Raw genomic sequence first — 25730 nt, 5'->3', positions numbered from 1 at the left:
ATACTTGTTCCATCATGCCTGCCACTGATTAAAACATTTTGACTTGATTTCCAGATAGTGGATGACGCGTAATTTTATTATTTTCAGTACATGCAACAAATGAGAAACACAAGTATTCACTCAAAACAACTACTACTATGCATTCAAGAATTATAAGATCATTTGCCAAACTTTTTGATCAAACCTTGTATTTATGTGCATTAAACTATTCAATGATGTAATTATTAAGTGTATTCGTATCAAACTATTCTACCATAATAATTCCTGGGCAATTTGGTCCAACTAGCCTTGTTTTAGTCTGCTGCAATAAGTGATGCTTGGCACGAACCATATCTTGCTGAGGTATACCTTCTGTTATACAAACAACAAGTGGAATTTCGGCTTCCATTGCCTCTAAAATAGCTTTGGCAGCTCCAGGAGCAGGAACATAAATAACAGATGCCGAAGCTCCAGTCTTCTGAACTGCCTAGAAAAGACACATTGACCAAGTTAATCATAGTACTACCCAATATAACAAAAATTATATTAAAGTAAAAACACTACAGCTGCACCAGGAATTCATACATAATATAAGTTTATTAATGGAACCTTCCAAACAATTTATCAGCATTATTTTAATTCTGGTTGTGCTATCACTTTAATTGCAACATACAGATTTGTAGATGGATAAATTTATTTATAAATCTGTCTTCTTGCCATTTCTTACTTTAATAGCTGGCCAAACATAACAGAAGATTGTTATAAAAAGTTTGTGGAGTAAAATATGACAATTAACCTGCTCTCTGCCTAAAGATAGGTTTTAGAACCCTCATGATTATACAGAGATCTACTAAAATATCATAAAAGCTTGTCAAAAATATAGTACTGAATCAGTCTGTACGTGAAACAGGTTTACCACCTGATATACCATATTTTAAGGTAATCAGGATGACTATTACATCATTCTTGCTCTAATATACAGCTATTGGTTATAATCGTTGAAAGTGAATTGATTCCACAAACGATCAGTACATCAAAAATGGTACTGAATCACAGTCTGCACATGAATAAATGTTTGGTTTTGGTTTTAGGAGCATTAGCAACTAAGGCCATATTGCTCCGGGATATGCGGTGGTCATTCCCTGACCTTTCCGCATCCTCCGTATTTGGTGGTGATGGGCTCAAACCTCGGTCTAATTAAGAAGTGTGTGCTACGCACTGCTGCACCTTCCCACCTGGCTACGGAGGCACCTATCTGAAAATGAAACACAACTCGCATCCATACTTTAAGATATCAGGATGACTGTTATACCATACTTACTGCAATACTGCTATAAGTTATAAATGGCAAAGGATTACACAAAAGGTCACTGCACATACCATATTAAATGACATCATATAAATCTTTGTGTGGTTCAGATTCGGTGACTATGAAAGCCAAGTAGGATGCTGCGCCTTGCAATCACATACCTTGCACAATTTGTAGTATGATGGAAAGTGGCACTTTTGTCCTGAAGGTGTTCAGGACAAAAAGTTGGATTGTTCAGGATAAGCACAGAAGCACCTAAAGCCATGAGACATTACCATACTATACATCTTAACTGCTCATACTATTACAGTATGTGTCTACAACTGCCTGTCTAAATGAGTGATCTGCAGGGAAGTCTGTTTTTGACTTTCACAGCTAATCCACTGTCCAGGCAGCTTTTCACTTAGGAAATTGGATACAGTCTTATGGAAATATGGTAGAGGGTCCCTCTTTTTGAAAAACGCTTGCATGAAATCAAAATCAATCTTGTTTCTAATCTTCTTTAATGACATTAACAAGGGAGTGTAAGGGAAACTGTCAAAGTTTGCCTATGATTTGAAGGTTGGAAGGGTAGTTAATAACCAGATCCAGGTTATGGTGCTTCAAACGGATTTGGACAATTTACAAAAATACTTTGAAAAATGGCAACAAAACTGTAATACTTTTAAATGTAAGGTCTGGCATCTGGAGAAACAAACCAAGAAGTAATCTACACACTGTGAAAGGAAGGTGGGGGTAGAGGATTAAAGGTGGTTCAGAGTAAAAAGAAAAAAAAAAAAAAAAAACTTAGCATTTATGAAATATGAAATTTATAATGTATCATAAATAGGCAGCAAGGAAGACAGATAACACCCTATTAGCAATTTATTAAATCCTTGTGAGTCAAGAGAAAGATGTCTATATAATTTATTCAGGTTTGTTGGCTGTACCTAAAAATGACATAGAACTTGTATAGAAGGTTTAAAAAAAAAAAAAAAAAAACAGCTGGATTGCTGCAAAGCACCAGTCACTGTCCCGTAAGGATAATGGCTGGTGCTTTATTCACTGGAACAAGTTACTCCCCAAGGTGACATATAGCAAGTTTAGTACATTTCAAGGTCGAACTGAACAGTCGCTTTTTTCGACAAAAGGAAATGTAAGAAAAATTGGACTTTTTTTTTTTTTTTTTCCCTTGGTAGAAGCAGAAATCCTCTTTCTTGGCTATTCTAATGTTATTAGGCCTGGCATAACCAAGTGGTCAATGTAAAAGTGCAGTAGCACACACATTTAAGTTGACTCTTTGGAATCCATATAATTAACGATGAGATTCTTGTCAAATGTCCAGTTGTAAACTCCTATTATTGTGCCAGAGTATAAACAGAACTTTATTTTAATACTAATACTGAACAGTAACCATGCTCTCGCTAATTTTTCACTTCCACACAGGCATTCAGTTTCTGCTCTCTGCATGCATTTTTTTTCTTTTCATTCAAATTGGCAAATATAATTCTATCATTTCTTCAAACCTGTTAAGGACCTATGGCATCCCGACTCAGTCCAACTCTAAATTTGCCATCTTCCATTTTGCCCATTCTGTTTCCATTTTGTGAAACAACCATCTATCCTGAAGAGTTTACCTTTAGGATAGATGGTTTTGAGGTTAGTTTTCAAAACCTTATCCCATTCACTGCATTAAAGTACTATAATGTTTGGATTACTATTAGAAAAGAAAACTATAGAAATCTTACAAACTCAGATCACATAATTTATAGAGTGGGTGGTCCTCTAGGCACCTCAGATCACAACTTGGTGACGGTCTCTTCTCCAATGGAGCCTTTCTCTAGTGGCTGTTCTTAACCTCGTGTTGTTTGGCATTACAAGAATGCAAAATGGGATGATCTACAAGATTTCTTTTCTTTCATCAGATTACTGTTTCAAATCTTCTGATGTAAACGTTTGCTCAGATCATGTCAGTGAAAATCAAGACCTGTCGCCCTGCTACACGTAACCATTAGGATCCACCATAGGCCTTCAGCATCCTTGTCACATGAGATGTTCCAGGATTTCTGGAACATCTCATGTGACCTTGGCATGGCAAAGACTGTGATAATTCATGAACTATCATAAATCAATGAGTAATAAATTAAAATAATCAACAGATATCACACACTTAAACTCTATTACAGTTATACTCAAAACATAACAGTAATCGTCATATCATTCCTCAAATCATTTTCTAAATTAACTAAAATACCATCTCCTTCTAAGAACTATTTAGCATCACATTTATCAATATTATCCAATAAAACCCAGTCTATTATACTCCATATTTTCTAATTTTATTCTCGATCAAACTTCTTAGTTAACGTGCTGTTTATCCTAATGAATCAAGACCTCATTCCCTGCAAAGAGTATCTTCTGGTAAACACATGACATGAGCACTTGATAAAAGCAGACTCTTCATCGGGAATAAGAGCACCAACAGATTGTGAAAAGGAAATTCTAAACTCATTATACAAGTGACAATCATACAATAAATGATTCCAATTTTCTGTACTACCATAAGTCTGTACTGGAAAGACCAAATCTGTAAAGTTTGTCATTTAGAGAACCATGTCCTGTTAATAAAAAAGATAAATGCATACTCATGGAAAATCATTCATAAGTAGATTTAGAAAGCAAAAAAGTTACTTCAGGAAAGAATATTTTTGTAACAGAACCAAGATTGGTGGTATCCCATCTGATCTGCCGTGTATTTATTAACTCATTGTAACATCTTAATTTTGCCCTTTTAATGTCCTGCTGCACTAATTCTTATTCTACAGCAGCATGTCAAGGAAGCGAAATAGGAAGCAACATTCTTGATCTGATTATCAGCAGATACTTCATGCATTAAGAACCTGTAAGTAAAAGACCCTTTGGGTGGTAGTAATCATAGTGGGCTGATGTGGGTTCAAGGGAAGAGCTTCTGCTTATACGAGTGACTGCACTGACCCTAACAGACACAAAACACAGTTTGTAAATTCTATATAGAGCGACCATCTGATATGTTGCCACCAGCAAATGCTAAATGGAAGGTATTCAGAGAAGTAATCAAAGAAACTACTACACTTTTATTACTAACTAGGAAATACCATTCTAGGCTTAGACCTAAATGAATAGGAGATGAATGACTTGTGGCTGAAAAGAAAATACATTTATCTGGTGAAACAGAAGCCTATGTTATATATAAAGTAGTCTGTAATCAAGTCACAAAGGAGGCTAGGCAAGCTAAGGCAGATTATGAGAAGTATCAGGCAAATAATTCCAAGAAATGCAGTAAAGACTTTTCTACTTATATTAAGAGTTGAATCACACTGGCCCACTTGATGACGATAATTTAAATGTTGATGCCCAGGATGCCCACAAACTGAATAGGTATTTTGCACCTACATTCACACTCAAGTTCTTTAATGAGGAGAAATCCAGAAGTTCATCAGAATCAAAGAGGAATTAGCATTAGTAGAGGCATGTGATGCAAGAAAGCAAGCTTATACAGCATCAGCAAAAAAAAAAACCCTTCCCATTTCACTGATCCATTCGTTCCAAATGTTTGTCTAGTTCTGCCATGAATTTATTAAGCTAACTTCCACAACAACAGATGGAAGTTTGTTCCAGCAATCAACTACTCATTGTCTAAAGTCAAATTTCCACATATCTATTCTACAACTCTTTCTTCAGTTTGAATCTATGCTCTCAGGTTTGTAATCTGAGCAAGAGGAAGAATCCCATCAGCATTGAGCCTCCTCAATCAGATTGCCTCGCAGGTGCCTAGTCTCCAGAAGCTGCTTGTTATTGTTTGTTATTTGGTTTTTAGGAGCATTAGCAACTAAGGCCATATTGCTCTGGGATATGCGGTGGTCATTCCCTGACCTTTTCGCATCCTCCGTATTTGGTGGTGACAGGCTCGAACCCTGGTCTAATCAAGAAGCGTGTGCTACGCACTGATGCTCCTTCCCACCTGGCTAAGGAGGCGCCTCCAGAAGCTGCAATTTGCAGACTTAAGTCTTTATTTGTAAGAGCAATCCCTTGTTCCCCTCACCAGACTTATTGCCCTTCTCTGTACTTGTTATAGCAACTCTACATCCTTCCTAAAATGAGGCTTCCAGACCTGTACACAGTACTCAAGGTTTGGCCTGACCATTGCCTTATACGAGGGGATAATCGCCTCCTTATCCCTGCTCGCAAAATTCCTGTATATCATTGACAAGACCACATGACCTACTGTGGCGGTGCAATCACCCCAGGGCTCTTTCATGCTCCACTACCCTGAGTGTAGTACCACACAGTTGGTGCATTTTCTAGGGTTACTGCTACCCATATGCAGTACATTGCATTTGTGAATGTTAAACTTCAGTTGCCACTTCTCAGCCCATCTGCCCAACTTTTCCAGATCCTGTTGCAGCAGCATATTGTTATTACTGTTATGCCGACCGGACTAGCCAGATGGGTTAAGTGCCTGCCTGGCAACCCAAAGGTCGCGGGTTCGAATCCCACCTCGGGCTTGGATATCACGATGGTGCCGCACCTCCGGTTAGGGTTGGATTTCACGGCCATGATACACGAAGGAAGCAGGAAAAAACTGGTTCCTTCGTGTATTGCTCACATCATACGAAATAAATAAATTACTGTTATTACCAACCCTGCTAAACTTTATATCATCTACAGACTTTGACATTAAACTTGATATACCTTCATCAATATCATTGATAAATAGACAAAACAACAATGGCCCAGCACCGAACCCTGAAGAACACCCTAATAACATTAGTCCACGTAGAGCAGTATCCATTGATTACCACTGTCTTCTCCCACTCAACCATTGTAGCAACTTTCCCTTAATACCATACTGCTCCAATTTTTACAGTAATCTTCCATGCGCAACAGCATCAAAAGCTTCCCTGAAATCCAAGTACAGTTGTGCACCCGTATCCGCTGATTCAGTTACCCGCAGTTAACAATGGAAAAAAAAATTAACATGTACTATTCGAGTGTCCAATGTGATGCTTCCCTTTATTTTTTACAATGTCGATTTTAAATCAAATGGCTTCCCTTTATTTTTTTTACAGTGTCGTGTATGGTTTGGTCACCAACATTATAATGTATAAGGTGTATAAGACCTTGAATGGGTTGAGCACGCTGAATTCTGATGGGATCCTTCCACTTGTTCAGATTACGAACCTAAGGGGGCATAAATTCAAATTAAGAAAAGACAGATGTAGAACAGATGTGCGGAAATTTGTCTTTAGCCAGCAGGTTGTTAATTGCTGGAACAAACTTCCATCTGTCGTTGTGGAAGTTGATAGGTTAAATAAATTTAAGGAGGAACTGGACAGGCATTTGGAGGGAATGGTGTGATTTTTTTTTTTTTTTTTTTTTGGCTTATGCTGCATAAGCTCATACACTTGCTTTCTTACATCACATGCCAACTACTACTACTACTATAATGGTTCTTTAGAGATTTAACGGATGCACCATTTTCAAACTTTTGAATAATTTCAAGTTTTTGTTTAATTTTAAAACACAACTCTTGCCCATCATTTTCATGATTTCTAAACAAAAAAATAGTTACTGTAAAAAAAAATTCTGACGTCCCTGACATAAATACCAAAACAAAATTTGTCCTATTGCAGTGTGACGTTACACAATCGACGCAATGCACTAAAACAAACTAAACATTTGGGGTTTTTTTGGTTTTTTTTGAGCAGTAGGTGTGAAGACAGCAGGGGTTGCAAGATAATAGGTACACTAATCTCCAAATGATGACTTATAACACTGGTTCTTGTTGCTTATTTATGACTTTCAAATTAAATGTTTATACCTATTCTAGTTATTACTTGAATTTTATGATTTCTGATTATTTTTATTATTTTTTTTTTTAAATTTGGAGTCTTGAAATGTACAGGTTAATCCAATCCCGGTAAATCAAGAGTCTGCTGTACTTTATTATTACCGTATTTAATGTTGGTAATGTCTTACTGTGTATTAAATTTATCAATTAAACTTTATTACATCCATCAATACGATGAACTGAGACAGTATTTAAATTCTATACAGTGGGACCAACTGATGATGTTACCAACAGCAAATTCAAAATGGGAAGCATTCAAAGAACTTATCTTGGAAGCTACTAGGCTTTACATACCAACTAAGAAATATTGTTCAAGGTTTAGGCCAAAATGGATGTCAGATGAACTAATGAGGCATATGGCAGAGAAGAAAAATGCATGGGATACTTACAAATTAACACATGACACAGAAGCCTATGATAGATACAAGTTGATATGCAACCAAGTTACAAAGGAGGTTAGGCAGGCGAAGGCAGATTACGAGAAATCCTTGGCAAGGGAGGCAAAGAAAAACAGCAAAGAGTTCTTTACTTATGTAAACTCTAGAAGGAAGGGGATGAATCAGATTGGTCCACTTGATATTGATGGGTCAACTGTTGATGATCCTGCTCAGGTAGCTAACAAACTAAATGAATATTTTGCATCGACATTCACACATGAGGAGTTATTCAGCAAGGGGAATGCCAGAGGTGTATTCAACTCTAGCAGTAAGCTACAGAATCTTGAAATAACTGGGAGTAAAGTGGAGGAGAAACTGTTGAAGATAAACACAAGAAAGGCACCCGGGGTGGATGGGATCTATCCAGTTATATTAAAGGAGGCAGCAAAGGAAGTAAGCAAACCCTTAGCCATAATTATGAGAGCTTCCTTGGACTCAGGGGAGGTACCCATAGACTGGAAATGTGCAAATGTGACCCCAATTCACAAAGGAGGATCAAAGGCTGACACAAGTAATTATAGACCTGTGAGCTTAACTTCTGTTCCAGGAAAATTAATGGAGGCACTGGTTAAAGAAGCACTGCAGGATCATTTAGACAAGACTTCAGTTATAGCTCAGACACAGCATGGTTTTGTTAAGGGGAAGTCTTGCCTGACCAACTTGATTGGATACTATGATGCAGTCACAAAAGAACTGGATGCAGGGAATAACTTTAATATTATATACTTGGATCTTAGAAAGGCTTTTGATACTGTTGCACATGGAAGACTGCTACACAAATTGGAGCAGTGTGACATTGGAGGCAAATTGCTGCTATGGATAAAGGGGTGGTTGAGGGGGAGAAGACAGAGAGTGGTAATCAATGGACACTGCTCATCGTGGACTAATGTTATTAGTGGAGTCCCTCAGGGCTCAGTGTTGGGTCCATTATTGTTTTCTGTATTTATAAATGATATTGATGATGGTATATCAAGCTTAATGTCCAAGTTTGCAGATGATACAAAGGTTGGCAGGGTTGTCAAGAACACTACTGACACTATGCTGCTGCAACAGGATCTGGAAAGGTTGAGCAGATGGGCTGAGAGGTGGCAAATGAAGTTTAACATTGACAAATGTAAAGTACTACACATGGGAAAAAGCAACCGCAGAGCAACGTATCAACTCTGTGGTACTACACTGACAGTGGTAGAGAATGAAAGGGACTTGGGGGTGATTGTGCAGGCAGATATGAAGTTCTCTGAGCAGTGCAGACGGGCTGCAAGAGTAGCTCATGGAGTATTGTCAATGATATACAGGAATTTTTCCAGCAGGGATAAGGAGGTGATTATTCCATTGTATAAGGCAATGGTCAAGCCACACCTAGAGTACTGTATACAGGTCTGGAGGCCTCATTTCAAGAAGGATGTAGAGCTGCTGGAACGAGTACAGAGAAGGGCAACAAGATTAGTGAATGGAACAAAGGGGTGCTCTTATGAAGAAAGGCTTAAGTTTTGCAAATTACAGTGTCTGGAGACTAGGCACCAGCGAGGTGATCTGATAGAGGTGTATAAAGCCTTGAATGGTTTAAGCATGCTCAATGCTGATGGGATTCTTCCTCTAGCTCAGAAAAATCACCTGAGAGGGCATAAATTGAAATTGAGGAAAGACAGATGTAGGATAGACGTGCGGAAATTTGCCTTTAGCCAGCGGGTGGTTGGTTGGTGGAACAGACTGCCATCCCTTGTGGTGGAGGTTGATAGCCTAAATAAGTTTAAGGCTCAGCCGGACAGGTATTTTGAACGAACAGAGGGGTGAAGTGGAAGTGGGTTTTTTTTTTTTTTTTGGCTGATGCTGCATAAGCTTGCTTTCTTGCATCAAATGCCTCTACTAATGCTAATGCTATTATACATATGTATGTACAAGAAAATCACGTTATATACGTCAACAGGTGTTTGCTTACATCCGCATTTTCAGCCATTCACAATAGGTCTTGGAAAGTATTCCTGTGGATATGGGGGCCTTACTATACATGATATCAAAATTATTTTTTGCATCCAGTTCCTTTGTGACAATGTAGTAGTATCCAATCAAACTAGTCAGACAAGACTTCCCCTTAATAAACCCATGACGTGTCTGAAGTATAACTGCTGTCCTGTCAAGATAATCCTGCAATGCTTCTTTAAATGGTGACTTCACTATTTTCCCTGGAACAGAAGTCAAGCTAACAAGTCTGAACTTACTTGTGTCACCCTTTGATCCCTATTTATGAATTGAAGATACATTTGCACATCTCCAGTCTGTGGGACTTCCCCTGAGTCCAAGGATACTCTCATAATTATGGCTAAGGGTTTGCTTACTTACTTTGCCACTTTCTTTAATATAATTGGATAGATCCCACTACCCCAAGTGGCTTTCTTATGTTTAACTCCTCCACTTTGCTCACAGTTATTACAAAATCATTTAACCAGCTGTATAGAGTTTGATAAACATCTAGCCCTCTCCTCTTTCAATAACTCTTCATGTGTGAATGTAGATGCAAAATACTCATTTAGTTTGGCAGCTATCTGAAAATGATCATCTACAGTAAAACCACTGATATCAAGTGGACAAATCTGATTCATCCCCTTCCTTTTAGAGTTTATATAAGTAAAGAAGTCTTTGCTGTTTTTCTTTGCATCCTTTGCCAAAGATTTATCATAATCTCCCTTCGTTTGCCTAATCTCCTTTGTGACTTGATTACAGACTAGCTTGTATCTACCATGGCGTTCTGTATCACCTGACAATTTATGTGCATCCCATGCATTTTTCTTCTCGGTCACGAGTCTCATTAGTTCATCTGACATCCAGTTGGGCCTAAACCTAGAACAGAATTTGTTATTTGAAACAAAAACCTATCCAAGTATTCCAAAGATTACTTCCTTAAATGCTTCCCATTTAGAATTTGCTATTGGTAACATACTCAGTTGATCCCACTATACAGAGCTTAAAAAATCTCTGAGACCACTGTAGTCACCTGTACGAAAGCAAAATCCTTTCCCTTCACCCCTGATGGTAGTTACACCTTTAAGTAAATCCCACATCAGTACACTGTGATCACTGCCACCTAGTGGTTCCTTTATCTGGTTTACTGATTTACTGGCCCACTATGTCTTTGTATAATTGTTCATTGTACTCATTAGAGTCATTAGGCCTATAACCCACTACTACTCTCATTTTCCATTTCCCAGTGATTATGTTACACCGAATAGACTCAACATTGTACTGCCCACCAACATCAATTGGATGCACTTCCTTAGATTTTGTGTGTTTCTTAACTAACAGAATAACCCCTCCTCCTATCTACCCTGTGTATCTTTTCTGTACACATTGTACTCCCCAAATTCCAATTCTGCACTGCTTATATGTGTGACACCATGTCTCCGATATCCCAACAATTTCTGCCGTTGATGTCTTGGTCAGCACTTCAAATTCATCAAATTTATTTATTATACTTCTAGCATTGGTGTACATGCAAGTATACATGAACATATTCTTACTCTTAGTTACCCTAATACATCTCATGTATTTACTTGTTCATTGATGATTCCCAGAAACTTACTCTGTTGGCTGCTGCTCATTACAATAGAAGCAGTGCGAGCATTACTTTCACCTCTGCCTGTGGCTACTGTTAATCTATTAGTCTGTGAACCCCCCCCAAAGCTAGCAATTTTCTGACACACCTAACATTGCCTTGATAGTATCAGCAAATATTATTGCACCCTTTCTATTTAAATGTATCCCATCTCTGTAGACACAGATCTCTCCTGTTAATAAGCACAGACCATGCTGGGAAAAATTCTGCCCCATGAGCTCTGCACAAGCTCTTCAGGGCCAAATTGAATGACAAGGCTCTCATCATATACTCCCTCCTATCGTGTCTGGGCAGGATTGCAGACTGCTTCTACAGGGATGGGATACACTTAAATAGAAAGGGTGCAAGAATATTTGCTGCTGATATCGAGGCAGTGTTAGGTGGGTCGGAAAACTGCTAGTTAGGGGGGGGATTCACAGACTAAAAGATTAAAAGTAGCCACAGGCAGAGGTGAAGGTGATTCTTGCACAACTTCTATTAGAATAAGTAGCGACCTGGAGCGAGGGATGCTGGGGGTTTCTGGGACTGATGGCAATCATCGTGAAACAGGTGGGTATATGGAATGTGTTAGGGTAACTAATAATAAGAATAGGAACATGTATACTTGCATGTATACCAATGCTAGAAGTATAGTAAATAAATTTGATGAATTGAAGCATTGGTCAAGACATCAAAGGCGGATATTGTTGGGATAGCAGAGATGTGGTGTCACACAGATATAAGGAATGCAGAACTGGAATTTGGGAAGTACAATGTGTACAGAAACAATAGACAGGATAGGAAGGGAGGAGGTGTTATGCTGTTAATTAAGAAAAAGATAAAATCAAAAGAAGTGCACCCAGTTGATATATATAAATGAACAGTGCACTGTTGAGTCAGTTTGGTGTGACATAAGCACTGCAAAAGCAAAAATAAGAGTAGGAGTGTGTGTTATAGGCCTAATGACTGGAATGAGTACAATGAACAATTGTACAGAGAAATAGAGTGGGCTAGTAAATCAGAATGTCTTATAATGGGGGATTTTAAATTCCCAGGAGGTATTGACTGGAACTTGTGGGTTGGTCACTCACACACTAGTAAGACTTTTGTGGATTTATTGGATGATTGTTTTCTGCAGAAGCATGTTCGAGAGGCAACCAGAGAGCGCAATACTCTTGATCTGGTTATCAGCAGTAATCATTCGTGTATTAAGAATTTGCAGATAAAGGAACCACTAGGTGGCAGTGATCACAGTGTACTGATGTGGGATTTACTTAAAGATATAATTACCATCAGGGGTAAAGGAAAGGGTTTTTGCTTTCGTAAAGGTGAGTACAGTGGTCTCAGACAGTTTTTAAATTCTGTACAGTGGGATCAACTGACTATGTTACCAACAGTAAATTCTAAGTGGGAAGCATTCAAGGAATTAATCATGGATGCTACTAAACGTTTCATACCTATTAGGAAATATTGTTCAAGGTTTAGGCATAAATGGATGTCAGATGAACTAATGAGACTCGTGACAGAGAAGAAAAATGCATGGGATGAATATAAATTATCAAGCAACTCAGAAGCCTATGGCAGATATAAGCTAGTCTGTAATCAGGTCACAAAGGAGGTTAGGCAGGTAATGGCAGATTACGAGAAATCTTTGGCAAAAGATGCTAAGAAAAACAGCAAGGATTTCTTTACTTATATAAACTCTAAAAGGAAGGGGATGAATCTGATTTATCAACTGTCTATCGATGGTGCGGTTGTTGATGATTCTGCTCAGTTAGCAAACAAACTGAATGAGTATTTTGCATCTACATTCACACGAGTTATTAAGGTCTGAAAATGGCAGAAGGTTATCAAATTGTAGCGGGGTGTTTAATGATTTTGTAATAACTGAGAGCAAGCGGAGGAGAAATTGTTGAAGTTAAACATAAGAAAGGCAACTGGGGTGGATGGGATCTATCCAGTTATATTAAAGGAGGCGGCAAAGCAACTAAGCAAACCCTTAGCCATAATTATGAGAGAATCCTTGAACTCGGGGGAGGTCCCCGGACTGGAGATGTGCAAATGTATACCCAATTCACAAAGTTTGATCGAAGGGTGACACGAGTAATTACAGACCAGTTATTTAACTTCTGTTCCGGGTAAAATAATGGAGTCACTGGTTAAAGATGCATTGCAGGATCATCTAGACAAAACTGCAGCAATAATTCAGACACAGCATGGGTATGTTAAGGGAAAGTCTTGTCTGACAAATTTGATAGGATATTATGATGTGGTTACAAAAGAACTGGATGCAAAAAATAATTTTGATATCATATATTTGGATTTCAGGAAGGCTTTTGACACTGTTGCGCATGCAAGACTATTGTACAATTTGGAGCAGAATGGTATTAAAGGTAAGTTTCTACAATGGATAAAAGGATGGTTGAGTGGGAGAAGACAGAGGGTGGTAATTAATGGGTGCTGCTCTTCGTGGACTAATGTTACCAGTGGAGTCCCACAGGGTTTGGTTTTGGGTACACTGTTGTTTTGTATATTTATCAATGATATTGATGAAGGTATATCAGGCTTAGTGTCGAAGTTTGCAGATGATACAAAGGTTAGCAGGGTTGTTAATGACAGTAATGGCAGTGTGCTACTGCAACAGGATCTAGATAATTTGGGCAGATGGGCTAAGAAGTGGCAACTGAAGTTTAACCTTGACAAATGCAAAGTACTGCATATGGGTAGAAGTAACCCCAGAGAAACGTACCAACTGTGTGGTACTACACTTAAGGAGGTAGAAAATGAAAAAGACCTGGGAGTAATTGTGCAGTCAGATATGAAGTTTTCTGAGCAGTGCAGACAGGCGGCCAGGGCAGGTTATGGGGTGTTGTCAATGATATGCAGGAATTTTGCTAGCAGGGAAAAGGAGGTGATTGTCCCTCTGGATAAGGCAATGGTCAGGCCACGCCTTGAGTACTGCATACAGGTCTGGAGGCCTCATTTTAGGAAGGATGTAGATTTCCTTGAGCGTGTACAGAGAAGGGCAACAAGATTGGTGAGGGGAATGAAGGGATCCTCTTACCAAGAGAGGCTTAAGTTCTGCAAATTGCAGTGGCTGGAGCCTAGGCACCTGCACGGTGATCTGATTGAAGTGTATAGGGCCTTGAATGGGTTGAGCACGCTTAATTCTGATGGGATCCTTCCACTTGTTCAGATTACGAACCTAAGGGGGCATAAATTGAAATTAAGAAAAGACAGATGTAGAATAGATGTACGGAAATTTGCCTTTAGCCAGTGGGTGGCTAATTGCTGGAACAAACTTCCATCTGTCGTGGAAGTTGATAGGTTAAAAAAATTTAAGGAGGAACTGGACAAGCATTTGGAGGGAATGGTGTGATTTTTTTTTTTTTTTTTTTTTTGGCTGATGCTGCATAAGCTCATACACTTGCTTTCTTGCATCACATGCCACTACTACTACTACTACTACTTTCAAAATTTAACCCTATCTTGCAACTCTTTTTCAACATTGACCTGTACTTGCTAAGTAAATCTGCAGATCTCCTACACTTAATGTCATTATTGCCAACGTTTACAAAGATATCACCTTTTGTGCCCTTAAAAGATATCTGCTCTACAATGTCATCAACTTTTGCCCTTGGCAGACATATCTTGGTCCTATTCCACCTATCCTTTTTGCATAATATATTTCCCATTTCCCTGACAATTGAGTCACCAACAATAACTAGCTCCTGTGGGACTAGCATATTCTGCCCTAAAGATTGCCACTGTGTTGTCTGGTGCCCAAGAGTGAACTCTGACATTGAGTTCGGCAGCTGAGAGCTTGATGGGTCTCCTATTTTAATTTCTTCAAGGTATCTACCTGACTCTTCAAGCTCTCAGATGCCCATCAGAATGCCTAATTTCTTGAACTTCTCTGCACCTAGCACACACAAAGACATCCTGTTCTAGAGAAATCAGCAAACATGTTGCATTTGCACATTTTTTTTAGACTGTGATGCATTGGAGAATCGCCCCCTTCAGTTCTTCCTGAACCACAGCACTTTCTCTACTTTGTGCATGTTGCTTTGCTGCTCTAGTCTGGGGCACGATTTCCATTTAAATACAATTTAATTAACAATAAAAATTTAAATGATTTATAAATTTAACTGACTAGTTGCCAATACTATATTAAGCTAACAGATTCCTACTGCAATGATACGTATTATGTAGTATCAATATGGAATATTGATACTACGACAATGGAGGCAAATTACAAACGGTACAAGTTTTACCGATTCTAAGTAATAACCTACAAAATCTCTATCTAAATTCAAAATAAACAAGTACCATAAATAGGAATACAAAGTTACTTCTAGAAAATAAATTAATATGCCATTTAAGTCAATAAAATGGAAAAAATTTAAGAGAAACTTCTCTATTAGCTGTAGCCGTAAAAACTTCACGCGCACGGAGCTAATCTCGTTCCCAACTTATTGGGAACTAACTGTTCAACTTCAACTAAATGTTGAAGCTCAATGTAAAAAATGTGGCTGGGATGGATGAAATCTACCTAATTATATTAAGGGAGGCAGCAAAGGTAAGCAAACCTTTACTCATAATTAAAGAGCATCTGTGGATTCAGGAGACTGGAGTCCCTACGGACTGGAGATGTGCAAATGCATCCCCAAGTCACAAAGTGGGATCAAAGATGACATGAGTAACTACAGACCTGTAAGCCTAATTTGTGTTGTGAGGGAGAATAATAGAGTCTCTGGTTAACAACAGGATCACCTAGACATGAAGTTATATTTCATGTCACAGTGTGGGTTTCTTAAGATCCACTCTGACTAATCTGATTGGATACCATAATGCAGTGGCAAAGAAACTAGATGCAAAAAATAATTCTGATATCATATACAGTGGAGTCCCGCTAATCCGAACAGGTTTCGGTCGGCGGAGAGGAAATTTTTTAGTTCATAAAATATACGTTAAATACGTTAAATTTAAATGGTATTAATGGTGCAAAAACATTTAGAATTCCACAAAAAAATTGTATTTCATTGTAGTACTGTACTAATACAAAATTAATAAATCAGTGTTTGACATGGTCTATTAAAACTACAGATCTATATTTACACACCAAAACAGGAACAAAAGTCATTTTTCAGAAGTAACAAACTCTGTTAGTTTCTTTTGACGTAACGATGAAAATTGGCTAGAAGATGCTATGTTTCACCACTGCTTCATAAACATGTAGTCTGCCAGTGTAGTGCTGGGATGTTGTTCTAAGTAGCGTAAAGCGAGGTCAAGGGCCGCTGCCGCGTCTGCGTGCAACACAAGTTGTTCAGCAGTACCACCGCACTCATCATCACTCCTGTCATCATTCTGCTTGGAGTCTTCTTGTGTGACAGCTGCCACGATGTCCTCATCCGACAGGTTTTCATGACCTATTCCATCCGCTGCAATCCACTCGTTAACGTCAGATTCTATTGCTTCCTCGCACCCGGGAATTTCCTGTATGAGTTGAATTAACTGTTCTGTGTCATTGTTTTCGTCAGAACTATCGTCAAAGCTGAGAGAGGGCCATAATTTCTTCCATGAACTTTGTATGGACTGCTCGGTTACACCCTCCCACGACTCAGAAACCCAATATACAACATCTTTTAAGTTCACTTGTTTCATTTTCTCATGTAAAGAAAGTGAATTGGTGTTATCTTGTATCAAGGACCTAAGATATTTCTTTCTGTATGCAAGCTTGATAGACTGTAACATCCCCTGGTCCATGGACTGTAATAACAGTGTTACATTAGGCGGTAAAAAAGCTGCCTTTATATCCCCTAATGTCAACTCGGAAATGTTTGGGTGGGACAGCGTATTGTCTATGAGGAGAATGGCACGAGGTGGCAAATCATTTTCATTGCTGAAACGTTTCACTGCTGGGACAAATTGATTATGAAACCACTCAATGAAAAGCTGTCTGTTCATCCAAGCTTTTTTTTGACTTTTGTAATGAACTGGAAGATTGTTAATGTTCATATTTTTAAAAGCTCTCGGCTTCGCTGATTTACCGATCATCATCAAAGGTAGCTTGTGATTTCCTGAAGCATTACTACAAGCTATCAACGTCACTCGCTCCTTATTTGTTTTAAAACCTGGGGCACGCATTGAGCATGCTCAACCCATTCAAGGCTTTATACACCTCTATCAGATCACCTTGCCAGTTGCCTAGTCTCCAGACACTGTAATTTGCAAAACTTAAGCCTTTCTTCATGAGAGCAACGCTTTGTTCCATTCACTAATCTTGTTGCCCTTCTCTGTACTCGTTCCAGCAGCTCTACATCCTTCTTGAAATGAGGCCTTCAGACCTGTATACAGTACTCAAGGTGTGACCTGACCATTGCCTTATACAAGGGAATAATCACCTCCTTATCACTGCTAGAAAAATTCCTGTATATCATTGACAAGACACCATGAGCTAATCTTGCTGCCTGTCTGCACTGCTCAGAGAACTTCATATCTGCCTGCACAATTACCCCCAGGTCCTTTTCATTCCCTACCACTGTCAGTGTAGTACCACAGACTTGATACGTTGCTCTGGGGTTGCTGTTTCCCATATATAGTACTTTACATTTGTCAATGTTAAACTTCATTTGTCACCTCTCAGCCCATCTGCTCAACCTTTCCAGATCCTGTTGCAGCAGCATAGTGTCAGTAGTGTCCTTAATAACCCTGCCAACCTTTGTATCGTCTGCAAACTTGGACATTAAGCTTGATAAACCATCATCAATATTATTATATGTTATAAGCTTGCTTTCTTCCATCATATGCCACTAATAATAATAATTATAATCAAGCTCTATGTGGAAACAGAGGAGCAACTACAGAAACTACTCTGGATCATCAAAGAACTCACCAATAATATCAGGATGGAATTTGGTCTTGACAAATGCAAGACCCACAGATTGCATCAGTGGAAATTAGTTAGCCAAAACTACCACCTACAGACTGGTAAAGAGATGAGATCAAAGCTATGACAGGAATAGAGGCCTACAAATACCTGGGGATGATGCAGGCCCAGCAGTTAGGGCACAAAGAGCTCAAGACCTGCCTGACTGAAAAATACCATCGGAGACTCAGAAACTTGCTCAAAGCAAAGCTGAATGGAGGGAACACAGTTATAGCCATAAACACCTATGCAGTACTAGTGCTAACATACTCCATCGGGATCATAGAATGGACTAACACCGAGCTGGAGAATATCACGGGAAAGACAATGATGACCAAAAGCCAACCCCAACTGAAGTCAGTTGTGGAGAGACTGAAACAGTTTGGATAGAGGGAGGAAGGAGGCCTGACAGAGCAACAGAAGCCAGTGATAGCTAAACTGAAGGATTACTTCTGGAAAAACACAGAAGCACTCTACCAGGCCATAACAAAGACAGACAAGCGGCATAACTCACTCAACCTAAGTGAGGAGTCCTCTCCCACCCAGACAGCACAAACAAAGCTAGAAAGATGGGCAAAGAAGACACCATAATGATCTCCATCAAGACCACATATATAAATGGCTTATGAGAGGGATGTTTTTCCCCCTGAGACTGAAGGATTCATGCTCGCCATCCAAGACCAGGTAATTAACACCAGAAACTACATTGTCAAGGAGCCTGAATTGTCAGATGACACATGTCTACAATCCACCTGGCCTCAGAAACGTTTAAACAAATCACTGCAGGTGATCACCCACAGAGGACACTCATGGGCACAACCAGATAGAGTGGATAATACATCGGAAGCTAGTGAGGAAATACCAGTTGATCAAAGAAAGTGTTGCCCAACCCAAAAATTTTACTGTGACTGCGTCATAATAACGGACAAGACAATTCCACCACAACAGACCGGACATAACCCTTGTCGACAAGAAGGAAAAAGGCTATCTTTCTGATTGACGTAGTGCCCAACACTGGCAACCTACAGAAAACTTATGGAAACGATCAGGAAGTACACAGACGTAAGATAGATCAGAGATGTGAAATAAGCAACAAGTAATGACCATCCCAATCATCGTGTTGACCACCAGTATGGTGCCAAAGACTACATAAGTCTATCAGCAATAGGTCTTCCAGAGAACACCTACAAGAAGGAACTCCAGATTTCAAGGAACCAAGGAATTCCAAGTAACTCCAGTTCGATTTTCCTTCTACAGAAAAATCGAACAAGAGCAGGAAGGCAGGCAATGAACCTCCCAACTGGATAAATCCAGGAATAAATAATATCCACAACTACTGGTACAAGAATTTCAGTTGCACATACAGGCACGTAGAAGAGCAGTTTGTCAAGATAATAAGTCACCCTGACACAATCCCAGTCTCTGACTCAAGGAATCACATACCTGAAGGCTAAAGACACCCCACAAACCCGCCAGAGTACAGACCAATCATCTGCCTCTCAACAATGTACAAGATACTGACTAGCTGGATAACTAAGAAGATACCAAATCACATTTTGAGAGCCAGAACATCAAGGCTGAGCAGCAAAAGGGGTAAAGGCAGATGAGTAGAGGGTGCAAGGAACAGTTGACAACTGATGCTGCAGTTATGGAGCAAGCCTACAAGAAACACTGCAACCTACATGGCCTACATAGACTACTGCAAGGCCTTTGACTCCATGCCCCGTAACTGGCTAGAGACACTGAAGATCTACAAAGTCAACCCGACACTGACACTTCTTAAAAGCAACCATGGTAAAGTTGGTTTTTTGGTTTTTTTTTTTTTAGGAGCATTAGCAACTAAGGCCATATTACTCCGGGATATGCGGTGGTCTTTCCCTGACCTTTCCGCATCCTCCGTATTTGGTGGTGACGGGCTCGAACCCCGGTCTAATCAAGAAGTATGTGCTACGCACTGCTGCTCCTTTCCACCTGGCTACGGAGGCGCCCCATGGTAAAGTGGAGGACCACCAAGTCCAAACCAATGCCCATCAGAAGAGGACTCTTCCAGAGCCAACTATGGTTTTTCTAGCATTCAACCCACTTTCCACCATGCTCAATAACAGCAAGTACAGATATACCCTAAAAGAAGGAAGGAAGGAAGGAAGAATTTAACACCTTCTCTCACCTGATGTACATCGATGATATCAAGTTCTATTCCGCAACTGAGAATCAACTGCAACAGCCATTCCAGATCACCGACATCAGGATGCAATTTGGCCTAGACAAATGCAAGATCCATGCATCAAGGATATCCAGTCAGATGAAACTACCAGCTGAAGAATGAAGAGATTGAAGCCATGACAGAGAGAATATCTGGGAATGATACAAGACCACCAGTTAGAACACAAGGAGGTCAAGCCCACCTGACTGAGAAATACCATCAGAGACTCAGAAGCTTGCTAAAATCAAAGCTGAATGGTGGGAACATGATCACAGCCATAAACACTTACACAGTCCCAGTACTAATGTACTGTCCCTTCAGGATCTTAGATTGGATCAATACAATTGGAGGAGATTATGAGATAAACCAGGATAATGATGACCAAGAGATGCCAACACCACCCGAAGTTGGCCATCAGAGACTCAGAAGCTTGCTAAAATCAGAGCTGAATGGTGGGAACATGATCAAAGCCATAAACACTTACACAGTCCCAGTACTAATGTATTCTCCCTTCAGGATCTTAGATTGGATCAATACAATTGGAGGAGATTGAGATAAACCAGGATAATGATGACCAAGAGATGCCAATGCCACCCAAAGTTGGCCACCAAGAGACTAACCACAGCCTGCAAAGAAGAAGGGAGGAGATTGACCATCCTCACTGAACAAGAGAAGAATACAATTAAGAACCTGCATGATTACTTCTTCAAGGAAAACACAGCACCATTCTGCCAAGCCATAAGAAAGACAGACAAATGGAACAGAACACTCAACAATGAGACCACACTGACACAGACAAACGGAAGAAGAAAGATGGGTGAAGAAGACACTCCAGGGCAGACACTAAATGACCTCCATCAAACTACATAGATGAGATGGCTTCGATGCTTGGCTCACGAACAGAAGGCTCTTCCCTGAAACCGAAGGATTTATGCTTGCCATCCAAGACCAGGTAATCAACACTAGGAACTACAGGAAATACATTGCTAAGGACCCTGGAATAATAGATGACACATTGATGATGCCACCTATCGCCAGAAACAATCCAGCACATCACTGCAGGATGCAGAGTGTTGTTTTTTTGTTTGTTTTGTTTTTTAGGAGCATTAGCAACTAAGGCCATATTGCTCTGGGATATGCAGTGGTCATTCCCTGACCTTTCCGCATCCTCCGTATTTGGTGGTGACGGGCTCGAACCCCGGTCTAATCAAGAAGCGTGTGCTACGCACTGCTGCTCTTTCCCACCTGGCTACAGAGGCGCCTATGCAGAGTGATCACTCAAATGGATTACACCAGTGGTTTTCAACCGGGTGTCGCAACAATATTCCAGGGGTGCCACGTAATTTGGGTTTAAGTTACTCAAACTTTTCTTTTTTAAATTTATATATTTTATTTCATTATAAAAATATGTACAGTATCTTTTTAATTCTGCAATGATCTATAATTGATTTTATTTAGTACCTTTATATAAAGAATAAAATTATTATATATACAGGGTTGTTAAAATTAAAGTATCCCTACATAGAGGGCTCTGTAGCGAGTTCTAAGGCTCGTACTGAAGAGAAATTTGGACAACAGATACAATAAAGAATTCGTTCAGCATTTATTGGGAAAAAAAAAAAATTAGTCACAAAATTTATCACTGTGTGGCCCGTAACTATCTTAGTTACGATTATGCAAATAATTTACATTATTTGCATAATCATAAGTTATTGCCACAGAGCCACTACTCACTTTACTGTACAGTATAAAAGCAAAGCAGCCTCTTCAAAATACAGTAGATGTTTGCCTGCACTACAGCAGCACTGCCAACAATGTTGCAGGAAAAGGCACTATTAATGAAGTTGTACTATCAGAACAGCAACAATGGCTGCAGCCATCAGAGAATTCCCACATCAGAAGCACACAAGGCGTGGACCTAAGACGTTTGTGTTGTCCGCAAAATGATTGCAAAATGTGAAGCGACAGGACATCTTGGTGTTCAACCAGGTAGAGGTCGAAAATGAATAGACTCCTCTAGAGTTGAAGATGTGGCTATGGCTGTCGTGGATTTATCAAGTCAATCTCCATGTGGTAGCGCAAGTGTGCCAGCTGTTTCTTATGAAGTGGACATGCCGTATTCCACTGTAAGGCTAGTAATGTGTCAACTGTTGTGGTACTATCCTTACAAGATGCGCATGCTATAGCAGCTAAAGCATGGTGATGCAGATATTCGTTTCACATAAGCACTTCAATTTCTGGTGCGAATGACAGTGGATATCACTTGGCCATGGAACATCCTTTGGAGTGATGAAGCCCACTTCTGCTTAAATGGACAAGTGAATACGCATAACTGTTGCATTTGGGCAACAGAAAACCCTCAAGTTATCTAAGAGGTCCCGCTGCATTCTCCAAAAGTGAAAGTGTAGTGTGGATTTATGGCCACATTCGTGATTGGGCCATATTTTTTTGAACAGATAACACTGACTGGACCCCGCACCTGTTCCGTCACTGGACAGTGATATTATGAAATGTTGGCAAATTTTGCAATACCAGAACTGCAACAACGTGGGTGCCTTCAGGATACCATATTCATGCAAGATGGTGCGCCACCCCACATCCACCGCTGTGTCCAAAGATTGCTAAGGCAACACCATACAGATGAACAGGTCATCAGCCATTGTTTGCAGACATCTTGGCCACCCCGATCGCCGGACCTCACCCCATGCAACTTCTGGTTGTGGTTTTTTTTTGAAGAACCAGATGTATTGGGGAGGATGTCAAACTCTGGCAGATCGAAGGCCAGCATTAGATGTCATGTTCTGGCAATTCCAGTTGACATGCTATAGAAAATGCTGTTCTTCGAATGGAAACTGTTGTTGACCAAAATGGAGGACACACTGAACAATTGTAGCGCTGTTCAAGTGATTTATATTGCCACAGTGCCATATAGTTGACAAATTTTGTTTTCCAATAACTGGCGAGCGCATTCTTTATTGTACCAGTTGTCCAAATTTATCTTCAGTACAAGCCTTAGAACTTGCTCCAAGAGCCCTCTATATAGGGATACTTTAATTTTAACAACCCTGTATATATATATATATAATTTGTATTATGAATTGTAATTTTGTTATAGTTATATCACTGTAATAACTATCATATAACATATTTTTTTAATATACATACAGAGAGAGAAAATCAGATCTAACAGGCAGAAAATTGGGTATGAGTGCCACAAAATAAAATAAATTACTTAGGGGTGCCATTATTAAAAAAGGTCGAAACCACTGGATTACACTCACAGACATGACTGGGTGACTAGAATAATACATAAGAAGCTAGCACAAAAATACCAGCTGATCAAAGACAGTCTACCATATTACAAGTACAAGTTTCAGGCCATACTAGAGACCTCTACTCACAGACTGTACTGGGACTGTGCCATAATGATGGATAAGATGATCCCACACAACAGACCAGACATAACTTTCATTGACAGGAACAAAATATTTACCCAATTGATCAACATAGTAGTGCCCAGCAACTTCCAGAAAAACAATGGAAAAGATCAGGAAGTACACAGACCTAAGACAGGAAGTCAAAGATATGCAGCATATGGAACAAGTAATGATCATCCCAATCGTCATACCACTGGCATTTTGCCAGAGAGCCTCCATAAGAACCTAGCAACCCTAGGCCTTCCAGAGAACACTTACATGGAACCCCAGAAAGCTGCAAATCTGAACACCTGTAGGATAGTAAGAGAGCTTCTCAACGAACAGTAACAATAATAATAGTAACTGGACACAACCAATCACACCATGCACCTGGTACCAATACCCATCACAGGGCAGAAAAAATCCCCCACCCCAAAAAATAAAATAATACTTCAGCAAGAAGGAAAGGGCTACCTACCTGATCGACCTAGTGATGCCCAAAATAGCAGCAACCTCCAGAAAACCTATGAGGAAAAGATCAGGAGGTACACAGACATAAGACAGGAAATCAAAGAAGTGTGGCACATGGAACAAGTAATGACTGTCCACCGGCATGTGCCACTGTGTCAACCATTAGCATGGCGCCAAAGAGCCTCCATTGGAACCTAGCAGCAATAAGCCTCCCAGAGAACACTAGGAGGAACTCGAGAAAGCTGCATTCCTCAACCAACAATAATAACAGTAACTGGACACAATCAACCACCCCGTGTACTTGCTACCAGTACCGCTCATAGGGTGGGAAAAAAAAGTTTTATAATAATAACATCATGATAAACATAAAACTGCGAGGTTAGTCAAAAATATGATCATTCAACGTCCCCTCCCCCACTGGACAGTCTCAAAAACGTTCACGATGATGTCGCATATTTATTATAATGCCAGGCAATAATAAATTACAATCCTTCACAAGATTAAGTCTTACTGCATGGATGGGTCTGAGAGGAGACTAATGGTCTTAATTTTCCTAAAACATTCCAGATATGCTCAAGAGACCAATTAGCTCAGAATAATCACCTGAGAGGGTATAAATTCAAATTGAGGAAAGACAGATGTAGGATAGATGTGCGGAAATTTGCCTTTAGCCAGTAGGTGGTTGGTTGGTGGAACAGACTTCCATCCCTTGTCGTGGAGGTTGATAGCCTAAATAAGTTTAAGGCTCAGCTGGACAAGTATTTTGAACGAACAGAGGGGTGAAGTGGAAGTGGGTTTTTTTTTTTTTTTTTTTTTTTGGCTGATGCTGCATAAGCTTGCTTTCGTGCATCAAATGCCTCTACTAATGCTAATGCCATCTGAAAAATATCCTCCCCTTTGAAGGAATACGTCAATTTCAATTCATCAGTTGAGATTAGATGGCATCAATCCATGGAAATAAATTTGGGACCTATTGTACCTCTGACAAGTCTCACATAAGTTTCATGTACAGTAATTAAATGCCCTGCAGAAACAAGCACACCACTAATCTGGGGAAAAAAAAAAAAAAAAGTAACAAAATTGAGTACAACTTACTTCTTTGACAGTATTAAAAACAGGTAATCCTAAATGTGTTTGGCCACCTTTTCCAGGAGACACTCCACCAACTAGCTTAGTTCCATATTCCAAGGCTTGCTTGCTATGAAAAGTACCCTGAAAGATAAACCAAGTTGACAATTTTTTTTTTTTTTTTGGTAATGTGTAAAATAAGCTACTTTTGAGTAAAGATAATATGCTGATCGTGAAAATGACAAGAAAAAAAGTTTTATAGTTTTTCTTTATTTTTTGTTAAAGATGTGAGCACACATACATATACACATATTTATTATGTAATTTGAAATAACAACATTATTTAAAAATGAATAAACTTTTTCTTTAATAAAACTGTGTTCTTACACAGAAATATTAAGACAAAAAAATACAAAACATTCTTCTATAATTCTAGTCATATGAACAGACCTGAGAAATGG

General features: G+C 39.4%; 1 protein-coding gene across 1 annotated transcript in view; it reads right to left on the bottom strand.

Annotated features, from left to right (window-relative positions):
• The window catches only part of Scsalpha1 (Succinyl-coenzyme A synthetase alpha subunit 1), a 76327-nt gene that overhangs the window by 31166 nt on the left and 19431 nt on the right, over positions 1-25730 (bottom strand). Inside the window, exons 3-4 of the mRNA XM_090385452.1 lie at positions 25297-25413; positions 254-466 (exon numbers count right to left, since the gene is read on the bottom strand). Coding sequence (XP_090241578.1) covers positions 254-466; positions 25297-25413 — 330 coding nt within the window. The remainder of the gene's footprint in view (positions 1-253; positions 467-25296; positions 25414-25730) is intronic.

Source organism: Mastigoproctus giganteus, chromosome 11 (assembly GCF_048544385.1).
Source record: "Mastigoproctus giganteus isolate SK-2022 chromosome 11, ASM4854438v1, whole genome shotgun sequence".
In the NCBI taxonomy this organism is placed as follows: domain Eukaryota; kingdom Metazoa; phylum Arthropoda; class Arachnida; order Uropygi; family Thelyphonidae; genus Mastigoproctus; species Mastigoproctus giganteus.
This window is presented reverse-complemented; position numbering and strand designations above follow the sequence as displayed.